The sequence below is a fragment of the Pimephales promelas genome, chromosome 6 (assembly GCF_988280905.1).
Source record: "Pimephales promelas chromosome 6, fPimPro1.hap1.1, whole genome shotgun sequence".
Classification (NCBI taxonomy): Eukaryota; Metazoa; Chordata; class Actinopteri; order Cypriniformes; family Leuciscidae; genus Pimephales; species Pimephales promelas.
In genome coordinates, this window is record NC_142774.1 from 5,538,769 (window position 1) to 5,561,355 (window position 22,587).

At 36.3% G+C, this 22,587-nt stretch overlaps 2 protein-coding genes across 2 annotated transcripts; both read right to left on the reverse strand.

The window, feature by feature from the left end:
- Positions 1-3,660: 3,660 nt before the first annotated feature.
- Positions 3,661-10,788, reverse strand: actr2a (actin related protein 2a). Its single transcript, XM_039686664.2, has 9 exons — positions 10,634-10,788; positions 9,410-9,520; positions 7,704-7,919; positions 7,542-7,614; positions 6,208-6,344; positions 5,700-5,849; positions 5,406-5,551; positions 4,392-4,524; positions 3,661-3,984 (listed from the first exon to the last, which is right to left on the reverse strand). The coding sequence occupies exons 1-9, from the start codon at positions 10,679-10,681 to the stop codon at positions 3,814-3,816; spliced, it is 1,185 nt and encodes a 394-aa protein (XP_039542598.1). The 5' UTR covers positions 10,682-10,788; the 3' UTR covers positions 3,661-3,813.
- Positions 10,789-12,225: 1,437 nt separating this feature from the next.
- Positions 12,226-22,384, reverse strand: atg4da (autophagy related 4D, cysteine peptidase a). The gene is made up of 11 exons (XM_039686676.2): positions 22,065-22,384; positions 20,459-20,686; positions 20,201-20,284; positions 19,304-19,477; positions 17,757-18,114; positions 17,607-17,671; positions 17,330-17,454; positions 16,635-16,713; positions 16,477-16,553; positions 16,249-16,368; positions 12,226-13,528 (listed from the first exon to the last, which is right to left on the reverse strand). The coding sequence occupies exons 2-11, from the start codon at positions 20,643-20,645 to the stop codon at positions 13,349-13,351; spliced, it is 1,449 nt and encodes a 482-aa protein (XP_039542610.2). The 5' UTR covers positions 20,646-20,686; positions 22,065-22,384; the 3' UTR covers positions 12,226-13,348.
- Between the last annotated feature and the right edge of the window lie 203 nt (positions 22,385-22,587).

The following is a 22,587-nucleotide window of genomic DNA, read 5'->3' on the forward strand; positions in this document are numbered from 1 at the left end:
AAGTAGAATATCTATTGTCGGGGACAGTCAATTACACAGTATTTGTAAAAATATTCATATTTTACCTCAGAATATGGTGACCGACCAATCCAGTTACTTATTTCTTTTGCTGTAGTGTGTCAGTAGGAAAAATCAGTTTACATTTTCAAACATTCCTTTTACTATTTATTGTAATAATCCAGTGAGAATTTAGTAAGCATAAGCAATCTGACAACAGCAGGTGTGATCCACACTCACCTAAAGGATTATTAGGAACACCTGTTCAATTTCTTGCTCAGTTACTGGGATTTTCACGCACAACCATTTCTAGGGTTTACAAAGAATAGTGTGAAAAGAGAAAAACATCCAGTATGCGGCAGTCCTGTGGGTGAAAATGCCTTGTTGATGCGAGAGGTCAGAGGAGAATGGGCCGACTGATTCAAGCTGATAGAAGAGCAACTTTGACTGAAATAACCACTCGTTACAACCGAGGTATGCAGCAAAGTATTTGTGAAGCCACAACACACACAACCTTAAGGCGGATGGGCTACAACAGCAGAAGACCCCACCGGGTACCACTCATCTCCACTACAAATAGGAAAAAGAGGCTACAATTTGCAAGAGCTCACCAAAATTGGACAGTTGAAGACTGGAAAAATGTTGCCTGGTCTGATGAGTCTCGATTTCTGTTGAGACATTCAGATGGTAGAGTCAGAATTTCAACATGGACCCATCATGCCTTGTTACCACTGTGCAGGCTGGCGGTGGTGGTGTAATGGTGTGCGGGATGTTTTATTGGCACACTTTAGGCCCCTTAGTGCCAATTGGGCATTGTTTAAATGCCACAGCCTACTTGAACATTGTTTTTGACCATGTCCATCTCTTTATGGCCACCATGTCCCCATCCTCTGATGGCTACTTCCAGCATGTCACAAAGCTTGAATCATTTCAAATTGGTTTCTTGAACATGACAATGAGTTCACTGCACTAAAATGGCCCCACAGTCACCAGATCTCAACCCAATAGAGCATCTTTGGGATGTGGTGGAACAGGAGCTTCGTGCCCTGGATGTGCATCCCACAAATCTCCATCAACTGCAAGATCCGATCCTATCAATATGGGCCGACATTTCTGAAGAATGCTTTCAGCACCTTGTTGAATCAATGCCATGTAGAATTAAGGCAGTTCTGAAGGCGAAAGGGGGTCAAACACAGTATTACTATGTTGTTCCTAATAATCCTCTAGGTGTGTGTATATATATATATATATATATATATATATATGTGTGTGTGTGTGTGTGTGTGTGTGTGAGAATATAAACACGGAATGGAATTTTGCCTACACATTTTATAACCCAAAAAATGGATAAAAGCATGAATAAATAATGAGCATGTGTGTCTCAGACTGGTACTGTAACTCACCAGTTTAATAGATGAACGGAGATAAAAGACACTGCTTGTGTACAGCACATCGACATGGTAACCAGCCATTCCTTGAGCGCTTCCATAGTTACATGCCACATATGAAGAAAAATGACTCTCTCACACACACTCTAAACAGCACTGGTTTCAGTCGGTTTAAAGACTCACTTTAACGGTTGAGTTATTAATCAATTTCCTTTATTCAAATCAGTGGTCAGGCAGTGCGCTACAAACAAAAGAGCAGAAAACAAACAAAAAGACAACAATACCCAGACTTGGCACTTGAAGAATGCGTGTGAATGAAATCAAAGGAGTCGTCACACAGTTTATTCGATGTGAGGAGAACCTGAATGTGTTCAAACCCGAAGCCAAACACAGAAACATCACTGATCCAGCTTCCAAAAAGCTGTCACGAGTACAAACACTAAAAATCGTCATCGTCATTACCGATACCATCATTACTATGTCGTTCATATTACAAACAGGCAGTAAACCGTGACATCATGGCTGTCTTCAGTCTGGGAATGAAGCGTCTGACCCATAAACACACCCATCGGGCGTCCGCGAGAGCCTTCGTTCCCAGACTATTAGATGCAGGGAAGACATGCCAATGACACAACAACAAACAGCAAAGAAGAAAACACATAAACGCAAAAATACAAAACGGTAAGAAAAAAAAGTCGAGAATGTGAACAACCGCGCGGTTCCTCCGGGGAGCGAAACACGATTGATCGTTAGAACACTAGATAAATGAGTCGATGAAAAGGACGCAGGGTTATTGCAATAGAATATGCGACGCAAGATTATGCACATGTGTGAAACATGCATGAGCTGCCACCAAACACACACTCCTGCTCTCGTGTTTTACGTGTGTGAATCTCACTTCCAGAATCAAAAATAAAAGCAATCGCAATTACATTTGCTTATCCTGTTTATACAATCTTTTTTTTTTTGAAGGGCATTGTGACATTATTTTCTTGACAATTACACACATTCACCTCCCAAACTCATTAACATAATGCACACGAACATGTTACTTCCAGATGTTTTGTAATTCCCATAATTCTAGATATAAGATATATATTACTGTATTACAGTAGAAATAGCGTAATACAATTATTTTTACGTTTAGATCAGCATAAAAGGTAATACAACAAAACCAACAACATTAATGCTAAAAAATGCATTACGGTAATGACTATACTTTTTGCATTACAGTAATGACTTTTTCCCGGTAATGACTATACTTTCCATTACGGTAATGACTATGTTTTTTTTGCATTGTTGTAATGACTATATTTTTATTTTGCATTACGGTAATGACTATAGTTTTTTTTTTCATTACGGTAATGACTACATTTTTTTGCATTATGGTAATGAAAATGTTTTGTTTTTTTACATTATGCTAATAAAAACGTTGATTTTGTTGAGGAAAATAATGGCACAATGCAAAAAATTCCTTAACAGGAACTATAACATGATTTTGTAGAGAAACAGACATGTTTATGAGATTCACCCAGCCAGATGCAGAAATGAGGCTCTAGATTGCAGCTCTAACTGTATGCTAAACACGATCACTTCCCTTTCAAATGGAGTCTGATATTGATAATATCGTTTATGAAGGTCCTTTAGACGGAAAGGAACAACTGATGGAATGACATGAACACAGAGTCTATATTTAAATACTTACTGATGCAGATTTTCATTACTGAAATAAGGCGGACTAACGCTGCATTTAGGGCGTCCTCAGCAATGATATTTGACAAAATATTGTTATTTGGGGAAGTTTTCAGGTGAAGCGCACATCCAATAATGAAGCGCACACACACACTGAGATTTAAGACAGATAGTAAGATAGAAAGTAGGCGTTTCAGCAAAAGGATGAACGTCTATGTGTTTGATACCATCGGCCACGATCATTTTCATTAGCGAATTGGCTGCAGCGATTTTTATCATTACAAAACTTATTTTTGTAACAAAGAAACTTTTTTGTTTTTTTTTAAAAATACATCTTTTTATTGTTTTGTCCGTTTACATACACAACATCCTCCTGTTTCTTACTCTTTTTAGAGCGATATTGCTCTTCATAAGGGCCAGACAGGACTCAAAACAAACAGAAGGTCATGATATGGTGGATGCGTTAGATTAGAGGATACACTTTGGCAGCATAAACGAATGGCTTCGTGAGTTTTGCAGCAGTGATACGAACCTTTACATTTGGAATGTCGTACAAACATTAAGCGCTTTTTGGATTGCAAAGGAAGTTCAAGTATTTGATCGTTGTTCTCGAGTGTGTCCGCGAAAAACTGCTGGAAACTTCTGTGTTTACGCTGCCAAAATGCCACCCTGTGACTGGGAGTGTGAGTGCAAGAGTGTGATGTTTTGTGTGTGTATGTGTGCGTGTATGTGTGATTTATCTAACGGTGACGCCTAGCTTCTCCAGAACACGCATGCCCTTCTCCTGGTACTCCTCTCTGGTCAACCAGAAGTTGTCTTTGTCCTTCATGATGTCGGCCAGCACCGCTCCTCCTAAAAACACCATGTGTTTACGGCGTGGAGGATCCTCGATGCGGATCTTAAACTTCTGCAGGAAGAGAAAAGACCACAGATTCAGTAATACGGCAATGCTTTATATGTGCAAAATCATTCTGGATCTTTATGACACAGAAGAAAAAATGCTCTGGTAGTGATTCATCCATTTCAAAATGGCTGATATTTGACATGCGATTATATTTTATTGTTATCGGTTTAATGCATCTGCAGTTACTTTTTCATGGTTGGGGGAAAAAAAGTAAAAATGTCCCCAATTCAAAGAGAGTTTAGTTTTTTAAAGTTAGTTAAATTAGTTCATTTCTGACATCATAGTCCATTGATAATCTCAAATACTCAAATAAAGAAATTGCTAATTGCTAGTGGACAAATGTGTGTTGTAGGATGCCTGTATTCTAGAGCAAGCCTGTGTTAGATGTAAGTATAAGCTGTTTTTGGTACCGAAAGCTTGTCGACATCTCCCTTCAGCACTCTCTCGAGGTAAAGCTGCTTGAGCTCGCGCTCCAGACGGGACGGCAGACCAGGATACATCGTAGAACCGCCCGACAAAACAATGTGTTTGTAAAACTCAGCCCTGGAATAAAGACAAATATGAGTGTGTATACACATGCACACAACAAATTATAAAATATTATTAACTTTATTAAATATTAGTAAAATTCTACAAATGTAATAGAATAGAATTATACATTTTGTGTGTAGAATTTTAAAACTTATTTACAATACAACATTTTTTATTTAATTTTTTTGTATTATCTATTGGATGATAGGTTTGTAAAACACAGCCTGAGACAAAAAAGTAAAAATAACATAATATTTGACATATATATATATAATATTATATACATATATATATATATATATATATATATATATATTAAAACAGATAAAGATATAAATATCACTTAAAAATATAATATTAGACCCAAGAATGCAATATTATAATTAGCAAATATTATTAACATTATTAAATATTACAATTATATACTAATTATATATTTGATGTTTAGTTTTTTTAACTTATTTAAAATAATAAAAACTACATTTACAAAAAAATAAAAATAAAATAATATTAGACTATAGATATATAATATGTAACACTATATAATATATAATACATTGTAACAGATAGACATAATAAATAATCATTAAAATATAAAATAAAAATATATTAATATATCCTAACAATGACAATATTATAATTATAAAATACCATCAACATTATTACATTTTTTTATAACTATAAAATTATACACTAATTCTATATTTTATGTGTATTACTTTAAAAATTATTTACATTTTTTTAAAATATTTTTTAATATTACATGATTTGTTTGTAAAACACAGCCTGAGACAAAAAAATTTATACAAATAGTATAATATGACATATATATATTACGTCATATCCAACACTATAAGGAACACTGAGTGTTAAAAGTGTGTGTCTGAAGTGACCTGGTGTCAATGTCGGCTGCCTGGATGGTGTTGAAGAGCAGTTCGGCTACACCCACTCCCTCCACATTAATGAGGTGAGGCTGGAACAGAGCTTCGGGAGCCTCGAAACGCTCGCCGCCCACTTTAATCAGCCTCCCGTCCGGCAGCTGCAAACACAGAGGAGATTCACTTCACACGCTGTTCTGCCCTCTAGTGGCAACTACAGCCAAAACAAGGCATTATTGTTCCAGTCTACCATTGAGATGGTTCATAATATCTTATAATGCTCACTAGATCATATGTATTGATACGAACCGTGTAAGACTCCACCAGCACGGTGGTCTCCAGCGCAAGCTTCTGCTCCTGCTCGATGTTATAGCCCACGTAACACAGCTTCTCCTTCATCATCCTCACCGTCTCGAAGTCCGCCGAGTGGTTGAAGGCGTAACCCCTCAACAACAACAGCTGGAGACACACCGAGAGCGTTACATTACATTTAGCCTGGACATTTCTCTGGGGAGTCCACCTATGAGAGCTTATTAAGAGTTGGCTACAGTGTTGCTATAGTTAACTGGAAACAGAACTATTAAAAACAAAATGTGCGGAAATTATGTGTTAAGAACACAAACACGGTGATTACAATACACACTAGATTGGCATGTTGAGCGGACTCGCTAACTTTCTCCGATAGAAGCTTCTCACTGATATGGGAATATTACACTAAATGTATTTGGAATGGATTGAGTGAGACTGATGAAAAGATCTATATATATATATATATATATAGAGAGAGAGAGAGAGAGAGAGAGAGAGAGAGATGTACCTTGATGAGGTAGCGGGTGATGTCTCTTCCAGCGATGTCCAGACGGCGTGTGAGATGAGGAAGTGAAAAGCCTTCATACACTGGACAGATATGAGTGACGCCGTCACCAGAGTCCACCACCACACCCGTCAGCAGACCTGCAGAGACATTCACAAATTTCAACTCGAGACTGTACTCAAGTTTCATTTTTTCATCTATTATATTATTTTATTATATTTAAAAGTATTTAACTACCGTTTTTATATCTTATATTATATAATTTCATATTTATTTGTATTGTATTGCATTTATTTTATTTTCTACTTTTAAATTATTAAATAGTAGATATATTAATCATTTATATGTATATATTGATTTTGATATACATTCATTACTATATATAACTTTTTATTTCTATTATTATTTTGTATTATATACCTTATATATTTATTATACTGTATATTCATGCATTTATTATGTTTATTATGGATTATTGATATTATGGATGCACACACACACACATTTTTTACATTTATATGTTGTATTTAATATTTATTATATGTGTTACTTTATTTTATAATCTCTTATATATCATATTTAGTATTATATCTATTACTCTTGTTATATTTATTTAATATTTATTACATTTAATATTTATATATTGTATTTAATATTTACTATATTTAATAGCATTTAACTATCCTTTTTATAAATTTTATATAATTTCATATTTATTATTTATTTATATTATATTGTATTTATTTTATTTACTACTTTAAACTTTTTTTAAATATTATATATATATATTAATCATTTATACATTTAATTTATATATATATATATATAACTATATATATATATAACTATATATATATATATATTACTATATATATTACTACATATAGCTTTTTATTTTTTATTATTATTTAGTATTATATACCTTATATATTTATTATTTATTATATATGCATTTATTATGGTTTGTTTTTATACACACACACATATATTTATTTATTTTTACATTATATATATGTATTATTTATGTTGTATTTAATATTTATTATATTCATTACTTTATCTTATAATCTTTTAGATTTATTACTCTTGTTATATTTAATATGTATTAATATTATATAAATTTATTAATTACTTTTTATATATTATACATCTAATATTTATGATATATTTATATATCATATATAATATTTACTACTTTTTATTGTCATAATTTTCTCTCTCTCTCTCTCTATATATATATATATACCTCGCAGTCTTTTTCAGTCTCTATAATCATCAGTGCATGTTGTAGTGAAGAAACAAATGTTTTGGGCTCTTCCCATTGGCAGGTTCAGTACCTTGAGCGTAAAGCGTGAGCACGGCCTGGATGGCGATATAAACCCCTGAGAACTGATAGGTCTCAAACATCACCTGAAGGGAGGGAAAATAAACCACATCAACACAAACCTCAGTGAGGTCCACCAGAGGTATAGTATAACGCAACAAACAGCCAATTAGACCTCGATGATCTTCTCTCGGTTCTTGGTGGGGTTCATGGGCGGCTCCGTGAGCAGGATCTTGCAGTTCCGCGAGTCGATGTTGAGCTTCTCGGGGCCGAAGGTGTAGTCCCACAGGTGCTTCATGTCGTCCCAGTTCCTCACGATCCCGTTCTCCATCGGGTAGTTCACCTCCAGCATGGAGCGCAGCTCGCTCGCCTCGTCGCCCACCATTAGATCCTACAGGTCACGGACGAGAGGTCAAAGGTCAGTAGGCTCAGTACAATGTTATCTTTCACTTCGAGCTGAACGGAAGCCGTCCATTAAGTGTTAGATGGGAAAATAAACTAGTAATTTCATTCCATCAATGTATTTTATGCAATTCACTCTAATGAAACTCTTCTGGCAGCAACAACATTAAAAGCACTGCAATCCAGTCATTAAAAGTGAGTAAAAGTCTGCAACTAGAGAGAAGGTTGATGAATGTACCAGGGTTGCCATCCGTTTTGATGATGTAAATTAGTATTGAACCTGATTTCTCCAGGTTTTCTGAGGATGAAGAACCCTGTGTATCCTCTTTAGACACAGCACACTCGAACGGTGCATTCTGGGTAATGTCAAACATCACTCACATTCAAGCAAGAGCATTTCATCAGGGTTAGAACGAGAGTTATTGTTAGTTTTTGACTCTCGGCCATACAAACACTTACCATCCGTCTACAAACCTATAGAAGGAGAGAACAGCAGAGGAAGTGATGTAAACTGATGCAGGATCAGTGCTCGTATCGCACTCACAGAGCCACAACATGCCTTATATTCATTTCAAACATCATTAAAAAATTCATAGAAACAAAGGAAACCTATATATTCAAGGCATTCATTACAGTGTTATTTTAGCATAATTTATTTATTTTTTTGTTAACGTTTTAAGTCCGTTTTTGTCTTTATATTTTTCATTTAATTTGAGTAATTTTGTCAACGTAGTTTACAAAAGTAGTGGCTACAAGAGGCAAAAACGATATAAATACTGTTCGTTTTCTCACACAAACCGCTCGTTTCGTGTCTTAGGCCATTTACGAGTCATTAAATCATGTTTAATTTGGACTTCTCTGTGCGTGCTCTTTGAGGTGGTGACCATAGACCTCCATTATATGACTGATAGACACGAACGGTTTGACCTAAAAATATCAAAATTGAAAATACCGTGGAAATAAAGACACCTACATCACGGATGCCCTTGAGGTAAGCTAAAACATACCAAAAATTAATTTCAAAGTGAACAATCCCTTTAAAGCGAACTCTGGTGCGATTGCTCTGTTAGTGCGGTTCACTTGAACAAGTGTGAACGCTGCCGTCTGAACCCTGGTGCATCAAACTAGAGGAGCCTTCATACCAACTCTGGTGCGGTTCGACTGAAATATGAAGGCAACACGGACCAAACACATGTAAATCAACCAAAAACAGGACGTGATGTCACAAGGTGTGACCCTAAAAAGGACAGAATGCTCAAGAATACCTGTTTTTTTCTGAATATTAATATTGACAGGAGGAGAGTGGAATAAAGTAAGTGATCAGCAGGACTTATAGTCAAAACGATAAGCATACACTGCTTTGTTTATGGTTTGTGTATCTGCAGCGTTGGTTTCCCTTTGAATGATGAATATAGAGGAGTATATCTGCAGAAATAGACAGTTTTATTTTATTTTATTTTAATTTTTATTAAACTTTACCTTGATCTCGATGTTTCCCACTTTGGCAGTGGAGCGGATGATCGGTCTCCCCACCAGAGCTGGAAAAATGTGCTCCGGGAAATTAGAGCCGGCATATCCGCACTTCACAAACTGAAAGACGGACACAGAGAGTTACATCATTACAAATATCACCAATCAGAAGGAAACAAGGGGGGAAACTATTAAAACTAAGTGCTAAACTAAAATTAAAATCGAAAATGTTTAATTTTGTTCCTATTCAAAACATCAATAATAATAATACAGACCAGAAAGTCAGCTAGTCATTAAAAATCAGAAACAAAGCAAAAGTGCACTTCATGACAAACAACAAAATTAGGTGACAAAACAATCATGTGTAACAATAAAAGGGCATATGCCATAGTAAATACAATACATCTAACCTAACGTTAGGCTGAGAAAGTCTCACATTTATTGATTTTTTTCCTCCTTTTGTGTGTACTATGGTAATACCATGTCCTTTAGCCTTTTTCTACAGTAAAGGCATGTTTTGTGAATATTTACCACTAAATATGAACATAAAATCATGCCTTTGGGGCCATTACCATAAAAATAGGTTGTTCTGGACATTTAGTGTTTTTCTCGACATATAATACTATGGTAGTACAGGAAACGCACCATAATAAAATTTGAAGTAACTTTGTGTATCATTTGACTATCATAACATTATCATTTGTTATCAGACAGCGAGAGAATGATGATGGAATGCGTTTCTATGGTTTGTCTGGTATGTCACTTCCTCTCTCGGCCAGATGTGAGATTACAAACTCGGAAGTGAGTTAGAGATCATCTTTATCTTTGCTTTTACAGACACAGATACTCAAGCATCATTGACATAAACGTGCATAGACATGTAATTTAATCAATAATGCATGCTCACACTACGACTTCATTAAAATATAAACCAAAATATCTGTAAACGTCTATCATGTCAATAAATGTACACAGCTCATTCAAAACATCCACATGCAAAACCATTAAAATCGTATCGTGATCTATGACTGTTGAACATCTGATCAGTGATATTTCCACATTTCAGGTCGTGTGTAAATCACAGATAATCACAGTGTAAAATAAGGTGCTTTCAGTTCACTTCCTGTTCCGCTGCATCTTTCTCCTGCAAGCCGTCATTTAAACACACACAAGCGCAAAATAAAACATCCTTCAGACCGGACAGAGCCGTAGGAGGTCCGCTCTCACACTCACCCCGGTCCCGTTGTCACACACCACCACTTTTCTGCCTTGACTGTCCATGTTTCTACAGACTCTGCGAATCCGCCCTAATCTCAGCGCTGCTGCCGCTGTCTTCGGCCAGCCGGAAGTCACTCAGCGCACCGCCCTTCACACCCCTTTAAAATAAAAGTCCGCCACGAAGCTTCAAAACAAAAGCAGTTATGTGGCTACAAAATAAAAGCTTTTAACCATTTTAAATAAACGTATCAACCTCTTTCACAAATTTATTTCATTTCAAAACCCAGTTTTTTTTTTTTTTGCAATTCAGAAACTAAAATATCTATTACAAAATGCCCTTAAATTTCCCTCGTGTTGAAAATCAAGCTTTTAATGTTGTTTATGTGTCTATGTGATGTTTTTAATATGATTTAAGACAATTCATAAGTCAACATCATTCCTGAGTATTGTTGTTCTTAAAACTGCAGTGAATCAAAGAAAGTCTCAAAAATGCAGTTTGAAATCGCTGTTCACAAACTATCTTGTAACCAATCAGGTTAACATGTGGATCTCTGAGCTGGTGTGAGTGAGTGGAGACAGGCCTCATTTGCATATTCATAGAACAGTGTAAATGAGAAGGTAAAAAGTTTAAATATGTACTTTTGGTGATCAAAAATGAGTTTTAAGGGATACAATCATTGACTACAGGGGACCTTTAAAATAAAAAAAATGGGACTTATTAATATTCACATGAACTCTATAGGTGAAAAAGTATTAACAATAAATATTTTCTTTGCTACACACTGTAAACCCTATTGCTCAAAATAATTGGTTTGAGTAGACAATTTAAATTTGAACAAATTAGTTCAATCAAATTAACTTTTATAATGATATTTATAATATTAATAATATTTATTTAGTGTTTTTTTATGAACTTGTTTCTTTTAATTTAGACAAACTTAAATTTAACTTAAACTTGCTTTAAAACCATGCCACTCAAAAGGGAGAGTAAATAGGCCTACTAAAATTAAGTGTTATTTAATGTTTTTCTGTGCAAGATTCATTTTAAGTGGGAGATTTGGTAGTGCTTATTTTTTTTTTAGCTATGCTAATTTAGAATAAAATAGCAAATACTTAAATATTTTATGTTAAGAGCAATTAAAATGTATGAGCACACAATAGAAATCTGCAAGTTCAGCTCACTTACACTTTGAATATCTTCTTAACTTAAAGAATGTTTATGTAACTGATAACCAACTTATTTTGTAATTGAGTTTTGCCAACTTATTCAGGTTTTACAGTGTAACTAAATATGGTCTGTTGCATTTTTTTGTTTGTTTTTTCCCCCCATTCTCTCCCATGATCTTTCAGATCAGACAACTGGGGCAGGATTCCTTAAGAGCTTACCGATGACAAGTCACAAAAAAAATAATCATACTTTTCTTTGGTCTAATTTTAACCGACTTTAGTTAAAATTACACCAAAACCTCAAAAGCAAGCATGCCAGCAGCTCTCCTGTTCAATGGATGCATAAAATAGATAAAAATGCACAATAATTGATAAAAAATAGACAACTCAGTTCAAACACTGTTGTTTAAAAATACCTGAAGTTATTTTAAGGACAGACACTCAATTGTAAGCAATTTACTTCTCTCTTACATTTAATTCCAAATCTGAAAAAAAAAAAGAGAAAAAAAATTCATACAGAGGTAATTCACCCTCTTGTCCACTGGTCCTTTTGAGCATATATGTTCAAGAGAGAGAATCAAAAAATAAATAAAAAATACAATCAAATATCTATTATAATTAAATACCGATTGTTCAGTGACAGCAGTTCAGCTTCATTCGGTGCATCCACAGACGATGTAAAAATAAAATTAACAGCTTAAATAAGATTGAACAGTAACAGATAATTTGTTTGACCTGAACAAGCAAAAGCAAACCAGACATCAAATATTCAGACAGCTTCCAGCATCAAACTCCCAGAGGTACAACGGCCGTGATTCCCCATTAAATATACATTTAAATAAGAGAAAGCTGTAAACTGATGACAAACGAAACACAACAACTTCAAACAAAAACACACAGTTGATATTTACAATATACACGACTTAGATACCATACAGCGACCAGAGGTTTTCTCAAAGTCGAAATGACCCATAATCCCCGTTATAGAGCACAGTCTCAGAGTAGAGTACCCGTTTACCTTCATAAAGAGCGACACAACAGCAGGACCACGTGTTCAGTGTGTGAGACAAACAGGAGGAAGTAAAACCTCAGTGTGTATGAGGCCGAATTGGTGGTGAAAATTGACCTAATCATTTATAATGTACATCTAATTTACCGAAGAAATGTAGGTGTCACCCCAAAATTATAGTACGCATACAGAAAATAAACCATATTTTTAGAATTATTACATTTTTACACCTCTTACATTTTATCACCATAATGCAAAACATGCTTATACTGTAATGCAGTGAATTAAAATCAACTAAAACTTGCCATAAAGACAGTCTACACTTTAATAATGTAGCTTTTTTACTTTTTTTGGCATTGCGGTAATGATAAATAGGTGGAAAAAGGTGTTTAACTCATGAAAATAATTCTAAAAATACACATTTTCCTAAATGCAACACATAAATTGTTGGTTCTGAAACATGACGTAGACAGAGATTCTCAACGTTATATTCATACGCGAGGAACAGCAGTTTCATGAAGTTCAGTGCAGTCTGTGTCGCACGCCGTACGTCCTCACAGGAGCACAAACTCATCTGTGCTTCCTCTCTTATTGTTCCTACTCGTTCTGTTGCATGAGAAAATGTTTGCAGGACCGTCCATGGAGTCGGCGCTCTGCCCCTCCAGTCCGTAGCTCTGTCCCATGCCCTCCACAAATGTAAAGATGGGGTACTTCTCTTTAGACGACGACAAAGCCTGAAAACAACACCAAATACGGTATTATAATGTCCCTAATTAGTGAGTAATATTATTTAAAGTCCAAGCCTTTAATGTTGTTTATACGTCTATGTAATGTTTTAAATTATGCTTTAAAAGGGTCATATGATGCGGTTTTCTTGTTTTCCCCCTTGTGTTCTCTCGTGCATGTATGCAGAGTTTCAAAGCTCAAAGTCTCAAACCTAAAGAGATATTCTTTATAAAAGTTAAGATTTAGCCACGCCTCAGTAAAACGTTTTGTTCCAACGCGGCCTCACAAATCATGTCGTGGAGACGCTGGGTTTTTCCGTTGCGAAAGCCTAACTACTTTGTAAGGCCATCCAAAAGAGAACTTTTGCTGATAATTTACTCACCCCCATGTCATCTAAGATGTCTAAGTGTCTTTCTTTTTTCAGTCGAAAAGAAATTAAGGTTTTTGATGAAAACATTCCAGGATTTTTAATGGACTTCAATGGGGTCCAAACGGTTCAAGGTCAAAAAGACAGTTTCAGTGCAAACTGTTCAAAGGGTTTTAATCGATTTCAGACGACGAATAAGTGTCTTATGGAGCGAAACATCGCTCATTTAATAAATAAATAACAATATAATATAATTATAAGCTCAAATGGTCGCCTTGCTCTGTTCTGTGACGCGCGTTCGTGACTCTCCTGTTCGAACTCGTTCATCAAAATGAATGAATCTTTTTCCGAGGCGTTTGGTTCATTCAATCAACAAAACTAACAAATTGACTCGGAAAAAGATTGTGATATCTAGTGTCTAGTGTGTGATAACTCTATTTAATCGCAAATAATTGCACATCAAATATGGCTGAGAAATTACCTTGAAAGTCATTATTGCTAACATTGCAAAAAGTAGCTTTAGAAATGTTTTTATTTTATTCAACATAGGGTGAGAATTTTCATTTTTGGCTGACCTATACCTTTAATGCGTTTGTTTATTAATATGGATGTTTTTATTCATATAATTTTTACGATAGTAGTAGGTGGCGGTAAATGTCTAAATGAGTGAACGAATTCATTGGATTCGTTCAAACGGCTGATTCATTCGTAAATGGCTCCCTTTATGAATGAGCCACTGAATCATTGGTTCACCCGATCGATTTTCTCAAAACGCGGATTCATTCAGAAACGAAACGCCGCTGTGTGTTGGTCAGAGACTCACAACAGTTCTGCTCTGGTATGCTTTATAGGTAATATTGGAAACATTTAGTATAGGCAGACAATATTGTGTCTAAAATAAAACACAATATTCTTATTTATTGAATAAATAAAAATCACATTTGCACTCGTGCTATTCGGGACAAAAACGTCACTTATGTGAAATTGCATTACTCGTGTGATATTGCTTAACCTGTTAACTGTCACCCCCCCCCCCCTTTTTTGAATAAACATGAAAATGCACATTTCGAACTTAAATGGTTGTAATTCAAGAATGCTTTGGAATATAGACATATGATTGGTCTTGTTTTAAAGAAGACATTTGGCAGATTTTTGTAGAAGTGAAATAAATTAAGAAAGTGAAACAGAAAAAAAGTTATAGAAGTTTGAGTTTATGGAAATGTACAATGTAAAAATATTAATTATTCATATTTTACATAAAATATATATTTTCAAAACCTGGGCTACTCTAAAATGGCAGAAAGATCAAAGCCAAAAATCTGAACAAGTTGTGTTTCAAATTTTAGGTTGATATCTCAAAAAATGAGCTTTCAGTAAGATTTTGTTTGAGCGCAGTACCAAACTTTTTCACTAGGGCACAATCAGACTCCATTACTGCCCATATAAGGGCGCCTGCATTTCCATTCGTGTTTTGAGTGATATGAACCATTATTTTCACAATTTTCATACAATTTCTGAAGTAGAGATCCTATTCAGAAGTAGCATGGGAAGTTTGGCAGATTTTGATATGAATTGAACCTCTAAGAAACACATACAAAGAACACGCATGTAAGTCATAGCTAGCTGCCACGTCACAAATGGTGAATTTATTTTTTTTTTCTTGATATTTCAAACTTTTCAGACCTTTTTTTTCCAAAATAATTGAATGGATTCTCTCTTTTGAACTTTTGCCATGAAAACAAACTGAGGTATCTACCATTTTTTCATGATTTTTCATGTTTACTGCTATTTTAAAATAAAGGTCTGAACACGCCTTATGAGTATAAAAATATTCTTGTTTTATATTGATAAATTATGGCTCCTCTGTAATATATTTTGAAAATCAGTCACCAAATATAGAAACTAGAGATTGTAAGCTTTCAAATGATATATAGTTTGTCAATATTATTTAAGGTGTTTACTAAGATATTATTGTTTTAAAAATATAGTGGCAAACGTCCCACCTGTGGGACGGTGACAGTTAAGTTTAACTATATCATGATACCAATATGAGACAAAAAAAAATCATAGAAAATTCTAGAAAATTGAGAAAGTCTAGCAAAAATATTTTATTTTATAAATTGCATACTAGTGCAAAAAAACTGCAAAGTGTAAGTGAGTTAAAGGAGAGATGAGCACGAGCAAACGTTTTCAGCACACTGCTTTCTTCGGTGCTCACCTTCACCTTCAGTCCACTTTTATCAACTGCTTTGTTCGTCTGCATTGACTTTTTTTGACTCTATCCACCAGAAGCAAAGGATTTTTACCTAGTTGTATCACAACAATTCCTTCTAGTGTTACCGATTCAAACAAGACACTCACATCACTGACCGCTGAGCACAACGACTCAAAGTCTTTCTTCGTCTGTGCGTAGAACCCGATGGTACAGCTGGGATCCATACGACTGAAGTTCATCTTCCTGGGCGAGTTACAGTGAAAAGACTACGAGAGAAACGAGAGACTTCAGCTATATACAAGACTTTGAAATTATAAATAATATGTTTTTTTTATTTTTCTGTACGAATTAAGAGGGTAGCTTTTCGGGCTTACCTCCAGGGAGAAGTTGCCTTGGGTGACGTCCACCACCGGCTGACAGTAGTGTGGGTCTAGATACAAGAGCTGGTCATCTGGGAGACACACAGCAGCCAATCAGAGAACAGACAGCAACACAGCAACCAATCAAAACATAGTTCTTAATAGCCACATACCTTGAAAGCCAATAAAAAACAGAGAGTGCTTGGGTTTCCCTCCAATTATACCTATACAGCAGTTTAACTTGAGAATGTTCTAGAAAAGAAGAGATTGTTTATTTAAAACAAATGTCAACATAAGGCCATTTATTTAAGTAATTAATTAAATATAAAATTAAATTAATTATTTTGCCCAGTTTGCAAAGTGTTTTAATTACTATACAAGCTTGTTTCTACCATGGAATAAAATAAATAAAATTGAGTTAAAAAAAAAGTTTACATCTCACAATTCTTGACTTTTTTTCTCAGAAATGCTCGTTTATATCTTGCAATTCTGAGTTTACGTTATAAAAAGTCTGAATTAAGAGATATAAACTCAGAATTGCAAGATATAAACTAGCATTTCTGACAAAAAAAGTCAAGAATTGTGAGATAAAAAGACGCAATGACCGTTTTAATTTTGTAATTCCATAGCGGAAAAAAAAGAATTGTGAGATGTAAATTTGCAAAACCCTTTTTTTAAACTTAATTTTATTTATTTATTTAATAAACTCAGAATTGGCAGGAAAAAAATTCAGAATTGTGTTCAGAAATCAGAAAAGTAAAAACAATTTACCCAGTGGCGGAAACAAGCTTTCATAAAATATCTACTGTATATTTTTATTTTCAAACAAAGTCATATTTTTTTATGAATTGATGTGCAGTACATGTACCTTAACACACTCAATGTAAGAGGGGTTTAAGGAGTCTCCTCCGAGCCGCACTGGCACTAGAATGATGACTGATTTCCATTCTGTGCCGCCGGACTCACACAACCCCACGACATCTCCTTTATACACTGCAGCACACACACACACACACACACACACACACACACACACACACAGAAGCAGAAGTATGAGCTAAACATCACTTACAAACATGTACGAGATAAAGTTTCAGTTTCACCGACAGTTTTTGCCAAATGATCACATGATGCACGAGACTCACCCGTGCAGTCCTGAGCCACGTATACAGCAAGGCTGTGAAACTCAGGGGTTCTAGCCACTGCTTTTCTGGAAGAAGAAAACATTAAATAAGTCATAACAAGTCACGCAGTTCAGTTCAATGTAAACTGATGTTCATTTGCTCTCCTCTCACCTCAGCATATGTGCCACTACGGATGGGCCGTACCAATCCCCTGCCCTCTTCCCGGACTCCTTTCCCAGCTCCACCAGCTGGTGGACTCCAAACGGAGCCGAGGGATGGTCTCCAAACCAGGACACCAACTTCCTGTGTAACGCCTCCTCCTGAGGGTCAGCTCTGGCTGCAGGGCATTGCTCAGGGGTCCGTCTGTGACCCTCAGCACTGCCAGAGCTGGGGTCCCGCTGGGAAACGGGGGTGGTCCAGGAAGAACTAAAGGAAGGCAGGGACATGCCAGCCGGGCGGGAAGGAGAGCGGGGCTTCAGCACCTCAAAATCAACGTCTGACAGCGGATGACAGTCCGACCACCTCCAGTCTGGGGGATAGAGAGAAGCATGTATGCAGTTATATAGGCCAGTGTTTCCCAACCCTGTTCCTGGCGGCACACCAACACTGCGTGTTTTCTTTGTCTCCCTAATCAAACACACCCGATTCAACCCATCAGCTCATTAACCCACCTGATTATGAGCTGATGGGTTGAATCAGGTGTGTTTAAAAAGGGAGACAAAGAATACACGCAGTGTTGGTGTGCCGCCAGGAACAGGGTTGGGAAACACTGATATAGGCGTTCAAAAGCTTGGGGTCAGTAAGATTTGTTTTTTGTTTTAAGAAATGAATACTTTTATTGAGCAAGGATGCATTAAATTGATCAAAAGTGACAGTAAAGACACTTATAATGTTACTAAATATTTATATTTCATAATATTGATCTTTCTATTAATCAAATATTCCTGAAATAAAATACAGCGTTGTTTTCACAAAAATATGAAGCAGCACAACTGTTTTTAACATGGATAATAATCATAAATGTTTCTTGAGCATCAAATCATCATATTAGCATGATTTCTGAAGGATCACTAAAGACTGGAGAAAAAATGACGCTGAAAATGTAGCTTTGATCACGGAAATAAATTAATTAGAAAATATTAGAACACAGTTCTTTGAAGTTGTAATAATATTTTTTAAAAATCCTGTATTTTTTATCAAATAATGCAGGCTTGGAGAGGAAGAGACTTCTTTCACAAAATGTAAAAAATCTTACTGACACCAAACTTTTGAACAGTAGTGGATATGTTTAAATATATATATATATATATATATATATATATTAATACACTTTAACAGACTATATTTGTTATGATTATGTATGGTAAATAAAAGTAATTATATCAAATTAAGCAAAGTCAGGGAGTTTTGAAAACTCTTTGCATCTGCTTTATTGGTTGCACTTTATTTTACAGTAAGTGCAGTGCATTATCAATGTACTTAATACTAAGTACATAATCCCCCGGTCTCAAAGAAAAGGCTTAAGCTAGTCTCAGACTAAAATGCATGTTTATAAAAGCTACTTAAATGTCCTAATTAAACCAAGGCCCAATCCTGGCCCTGTCTGTGAAACCAGGTCAGTATGTTCATGCATAACAGGACTGTAAAATAAAGTGCTACTGCTTTACTTCCTGCATTTAATTCACATGCAGATCAAAAAATGTGAAAGTAGCTGAGACCTGTGGGCAGAAGGTGCAGCAGTAACCCCTGTGCCAGCAGCATCTGTCCACTGCGCAGCATACAGCCCCAGCCACAGTCTGTGGTCAGACTCGATCCCTCCAGCTGAGGAAACTCCCTCCTGTAGGTGAGCCACACGCACGACACAAACACCTGCCGGAAACGCTCCACCTCGTCTGGGAACGAGACGGCATCTCAGTACAACAGAATCACATTCTTTTAATTATTGTTGTGATAATTCGAGCTCAAGTCAAGCTCAAGTCCAAGCTCAAGTCAAGGTCAAGTCAAGGTCAAGTCAAGTTCAAGTCAAGTCCAAGTCAAGCCCAAGTCAAATCCAAGTCCAAATCAAAGTCAAGCTCAAGTCAAGCCCAAGTCAAGCCCAAGTCCAAGTCAAGCCCAAGTCAAGTCAAGCCCAAGTCAAGCCCAAGTCAAGCTCAAGTCAAGTCCAAGTCAAGTCAAGCTCAAGTCAAGCCCAAGTCAAGCCAAGTCAAGTCAAGCCCAAGTCAAGCCCAAGCCCAAGTCAAGCCCAAGCCCAAGTCAAGCCCAAGCTCAAGTCCAAGCTCAAGTCAAGCCCAAGCCCAAGTCAAGCCAAGTCGTCCAAGTGAAGCCCAAGTCAAGTCCAAGTCAAGCCCAAGCTCAAGTCAAGCCCAAGCTCAAGTCAAGCCTAAGTCAAGTCCAAGTCCAAGTCAAGCCCAAGTCAAGCCAAGTCCAAGTGAAGCCCAAGTCAAGTCCAAGTCAAGCCCAAGCTCAAGTCAAGCCAAGTCAAGTCAAAATCAAGCTCAGGCTCAAGTCAAGTCACCTTTATTTATATATAATATATATATAGAGAGAGCTTTTTACAATACAGATTGTTTCAAAGCAGCTTTACAGTGACAACAAGTGTTTAAGTGTTTACTCACCTTCACTATTGAACAGATAAGACTGACCCAGGAGGAACAGAGGGGAGGTCTTGTTGAAGGTAGTTTTAGATTTCACGGTCCAGCCTGGGAAAATGAAGACAGGAACTTACTGGGATACAGTCAATAATATTTGATTTGTGGCTGGTTTTGAACATCTGACTTCAAAAATGGCCCAGGAAAAAAAGGGAACAACCATTTGTGTCATTATTTTGTGTCAGTCTTAGAAACCAATTCTCAATCATGCGCATGAAAACCAACCATATTTGACGTTGTTCCAGGCCGAAATGAATTTGGCTTTCAGGCGATCCACTTCATCGGGCTCTTCTCTGATGGCGTCAGGCACTGGCCCGTGGCCGTTGTGGTGTCGGGACTGGGCCGAGGGCCTGTCATTATGAGCTCCAGCGCCCACCACGTACTGAACACCATTGGGAGACACGGAGTTCATGGTTCAGGCTGGATACAGCAGCATTACAGAAGAACGTCAGCCTGAAAGACCGTGAAAGTAAAAGAAAATGTGAGGGGTTCCTTGGTAGATTTTTTATATCATGAGGAATCAATAGTGAAACAGAGCAGCTGTGCTATGAAATCACAGACTGTATTATGACTTCTCTAGTCCAAAAAAAGCATTTACAGAAACTAAGATGCAGAAATGGCTCATTAACGTGACCCTCGCTCCCACTCACATAATGCATATTGCCTATGCATATTGATGATGGTAATTAATATATAAAAATATGGTTAAAAATAAGGAATGCAAAATATATCTCTACCACATCCGTTTGTTTAACGTATTGTTTAGCTGATAATGGATATTTAATTGTTGATAAAAGATCAAATGACCTTGATCTTGCTGACTGCGATGTGACGTCACAATAGACACTATTCAAACTAGAAAGCATTCTTCTGTGTGTTACACAAACAGAAAACAAGCTGTGTGGGAAATGAATCGGTCACATGAGACCTTACTGAGGACAGGTGTGGTGACTGAGGGAGGGCCACGAGAGTTCAAGCAAACTAAACAAAAAGGAATATGACTTCCCTTTACTTTGTTCTCTCAAGGAAGTTTGAGCTTACAGTAAAACGGCGGGAAATGAGGCAACGTCGTCCATTCAGAATTAGACACAATATCATTGCACAATAATGCCAATTCTAAAAAAAAATCCACTTCATTCTAAAGCGCTAGACTGCTCAGACAAAGTCATGTGACCAGCAAAAAAAGGTCATTACAATGCATTTAGCCTACTACAATAATTACATAATACTGATACTGGAGTATGTACACAGTGTATGTGCAAAATACTTGCCTAATTAATTACATATGTCAAAATGTGTAGTTTACACCGTTTCCCACAATGCAATGCGCTTGACCTACTACTGTATAAACATCATCAACCATTTTTTGACTAACTAGACTGCAGCTTATTGAAGTCACCTGACAGCATTTTAGCTTTTATTTCAAACTAATGTTTGAAACGTTTTGTGTCGAATGCTGCCTAATGTTTCACATAGCGTTGTGGAAATGAGTAGGCATTATACAGCATATATAGTGCAGTATGAAGTACGCTAGTAGTTCATTTCGAACACAGCCTAAAAGGAAAATCCATTTTTTTGTGGCTGAATGTGTAATAATTTAATTGGAAATAATTAATTAGTTTTTCGCAAACTAAGTAATCGACGAATAGCAGTCACGATACAGGTTTTAACACCATTAAAATAGACGAATAATAAGGCAGCCTGATTCCGGTGCTTGTATGAAATATTTAAAATTAAGTGTGATGAGAGATATCCCGTATCTTGAAATGCATACACTCCAAAAGTCATTTTTAACAGCCAGACTAAACATTTGAAAGCTTGGCCGGGTTACCTTCACGTTAGACCCGGCATGTTTGATGTTCCGGGTATTTTACCGACTTTTCCTATAAATAGTCCACGGCGTCCAGCTGCACGAACGCTCGTCTGGATGTCGGCAAGGACAGACGCTGTGAGACCGAGCTCAGGCCTTCTCAGGAGGCGTAATCTCGGCGAGTATCGATTAAAGCCACAGTCATGAGTTCCTTCTTCTATACAATCATACGCGTCGGTCGAACTGTCAGCTGAGAGATGAATAGTTTATAAATCAGTGAGAGATTATACCAGTACGCAACCTCTTCCTGTTGTCATTGCGGATACACACCCTCGCTCCGCCCACCAGGCGATCTGATTGGCCAGGTTAGACAGTTGCCGTTTGATAATTGGACGACATACACGTACGAGAAACTGTAGTCAATGAATTCTGAATTATTTATTTATTAATTAAAATATGTACATACCATATGATTAAATTAATAGAGTGAATAAATTAAAACAGTTTGAAGCATTAAAAGGAAAGAAATTATGCAGCTGGTAAA

What these genes read in the sequence shown, in the direction of transcription:
- actr2a (XM_039686664.2), bottom strand. Translation starts at nt 10,681, where the DNA reads ATGGACAGTCAAGGCAGAAAAGTGGTGGTGTGTGACAACGGGACCGGG. An exon ending in GCAGCCGACATTGACACCAG is followed by an intron (nt 4,525 to 5,405) that starts GTCACTTCAGAC and finishes TCTTTATTCCAG; the next exon opens with GGCTGAGTTTTACAAACACA. An exon ending in GAGATGTCGACAAGCTTTCG is followed by an intron (nt 3,985 to 4,391) that starts GTACCAAAAACA and finishes CTCTTCCTGCAG; the next exon opens with AAGTTTAAGATCCGCATCGA.
- atg4da (XM_039686676.2), bottom strand. Translation starts at nt 20,645, where the DNA reads ATGAACTCCGTGTCTCCCAATGGTGTTCAGTACGTGGTGGGCGCTGGA. An exon ending in CTGGAACAACGTCAAATATG is followed by an intron (nt 20,285 to 20,458) that starts GTTGGTTTTCAT and finishes TCATTTTCCCAG; the next exon opens with GCTGGACCGTGAAATCTAAA. An exon ending in CGTGGCTCAGGACTGCACGG is followed by an intron (nt 17,455 to 17,606) that starts GTGAGTCTCGTG and finishes TGTGTGCTGCAG; the next exon opens with TGTATAAAGGAGATGTCGTG.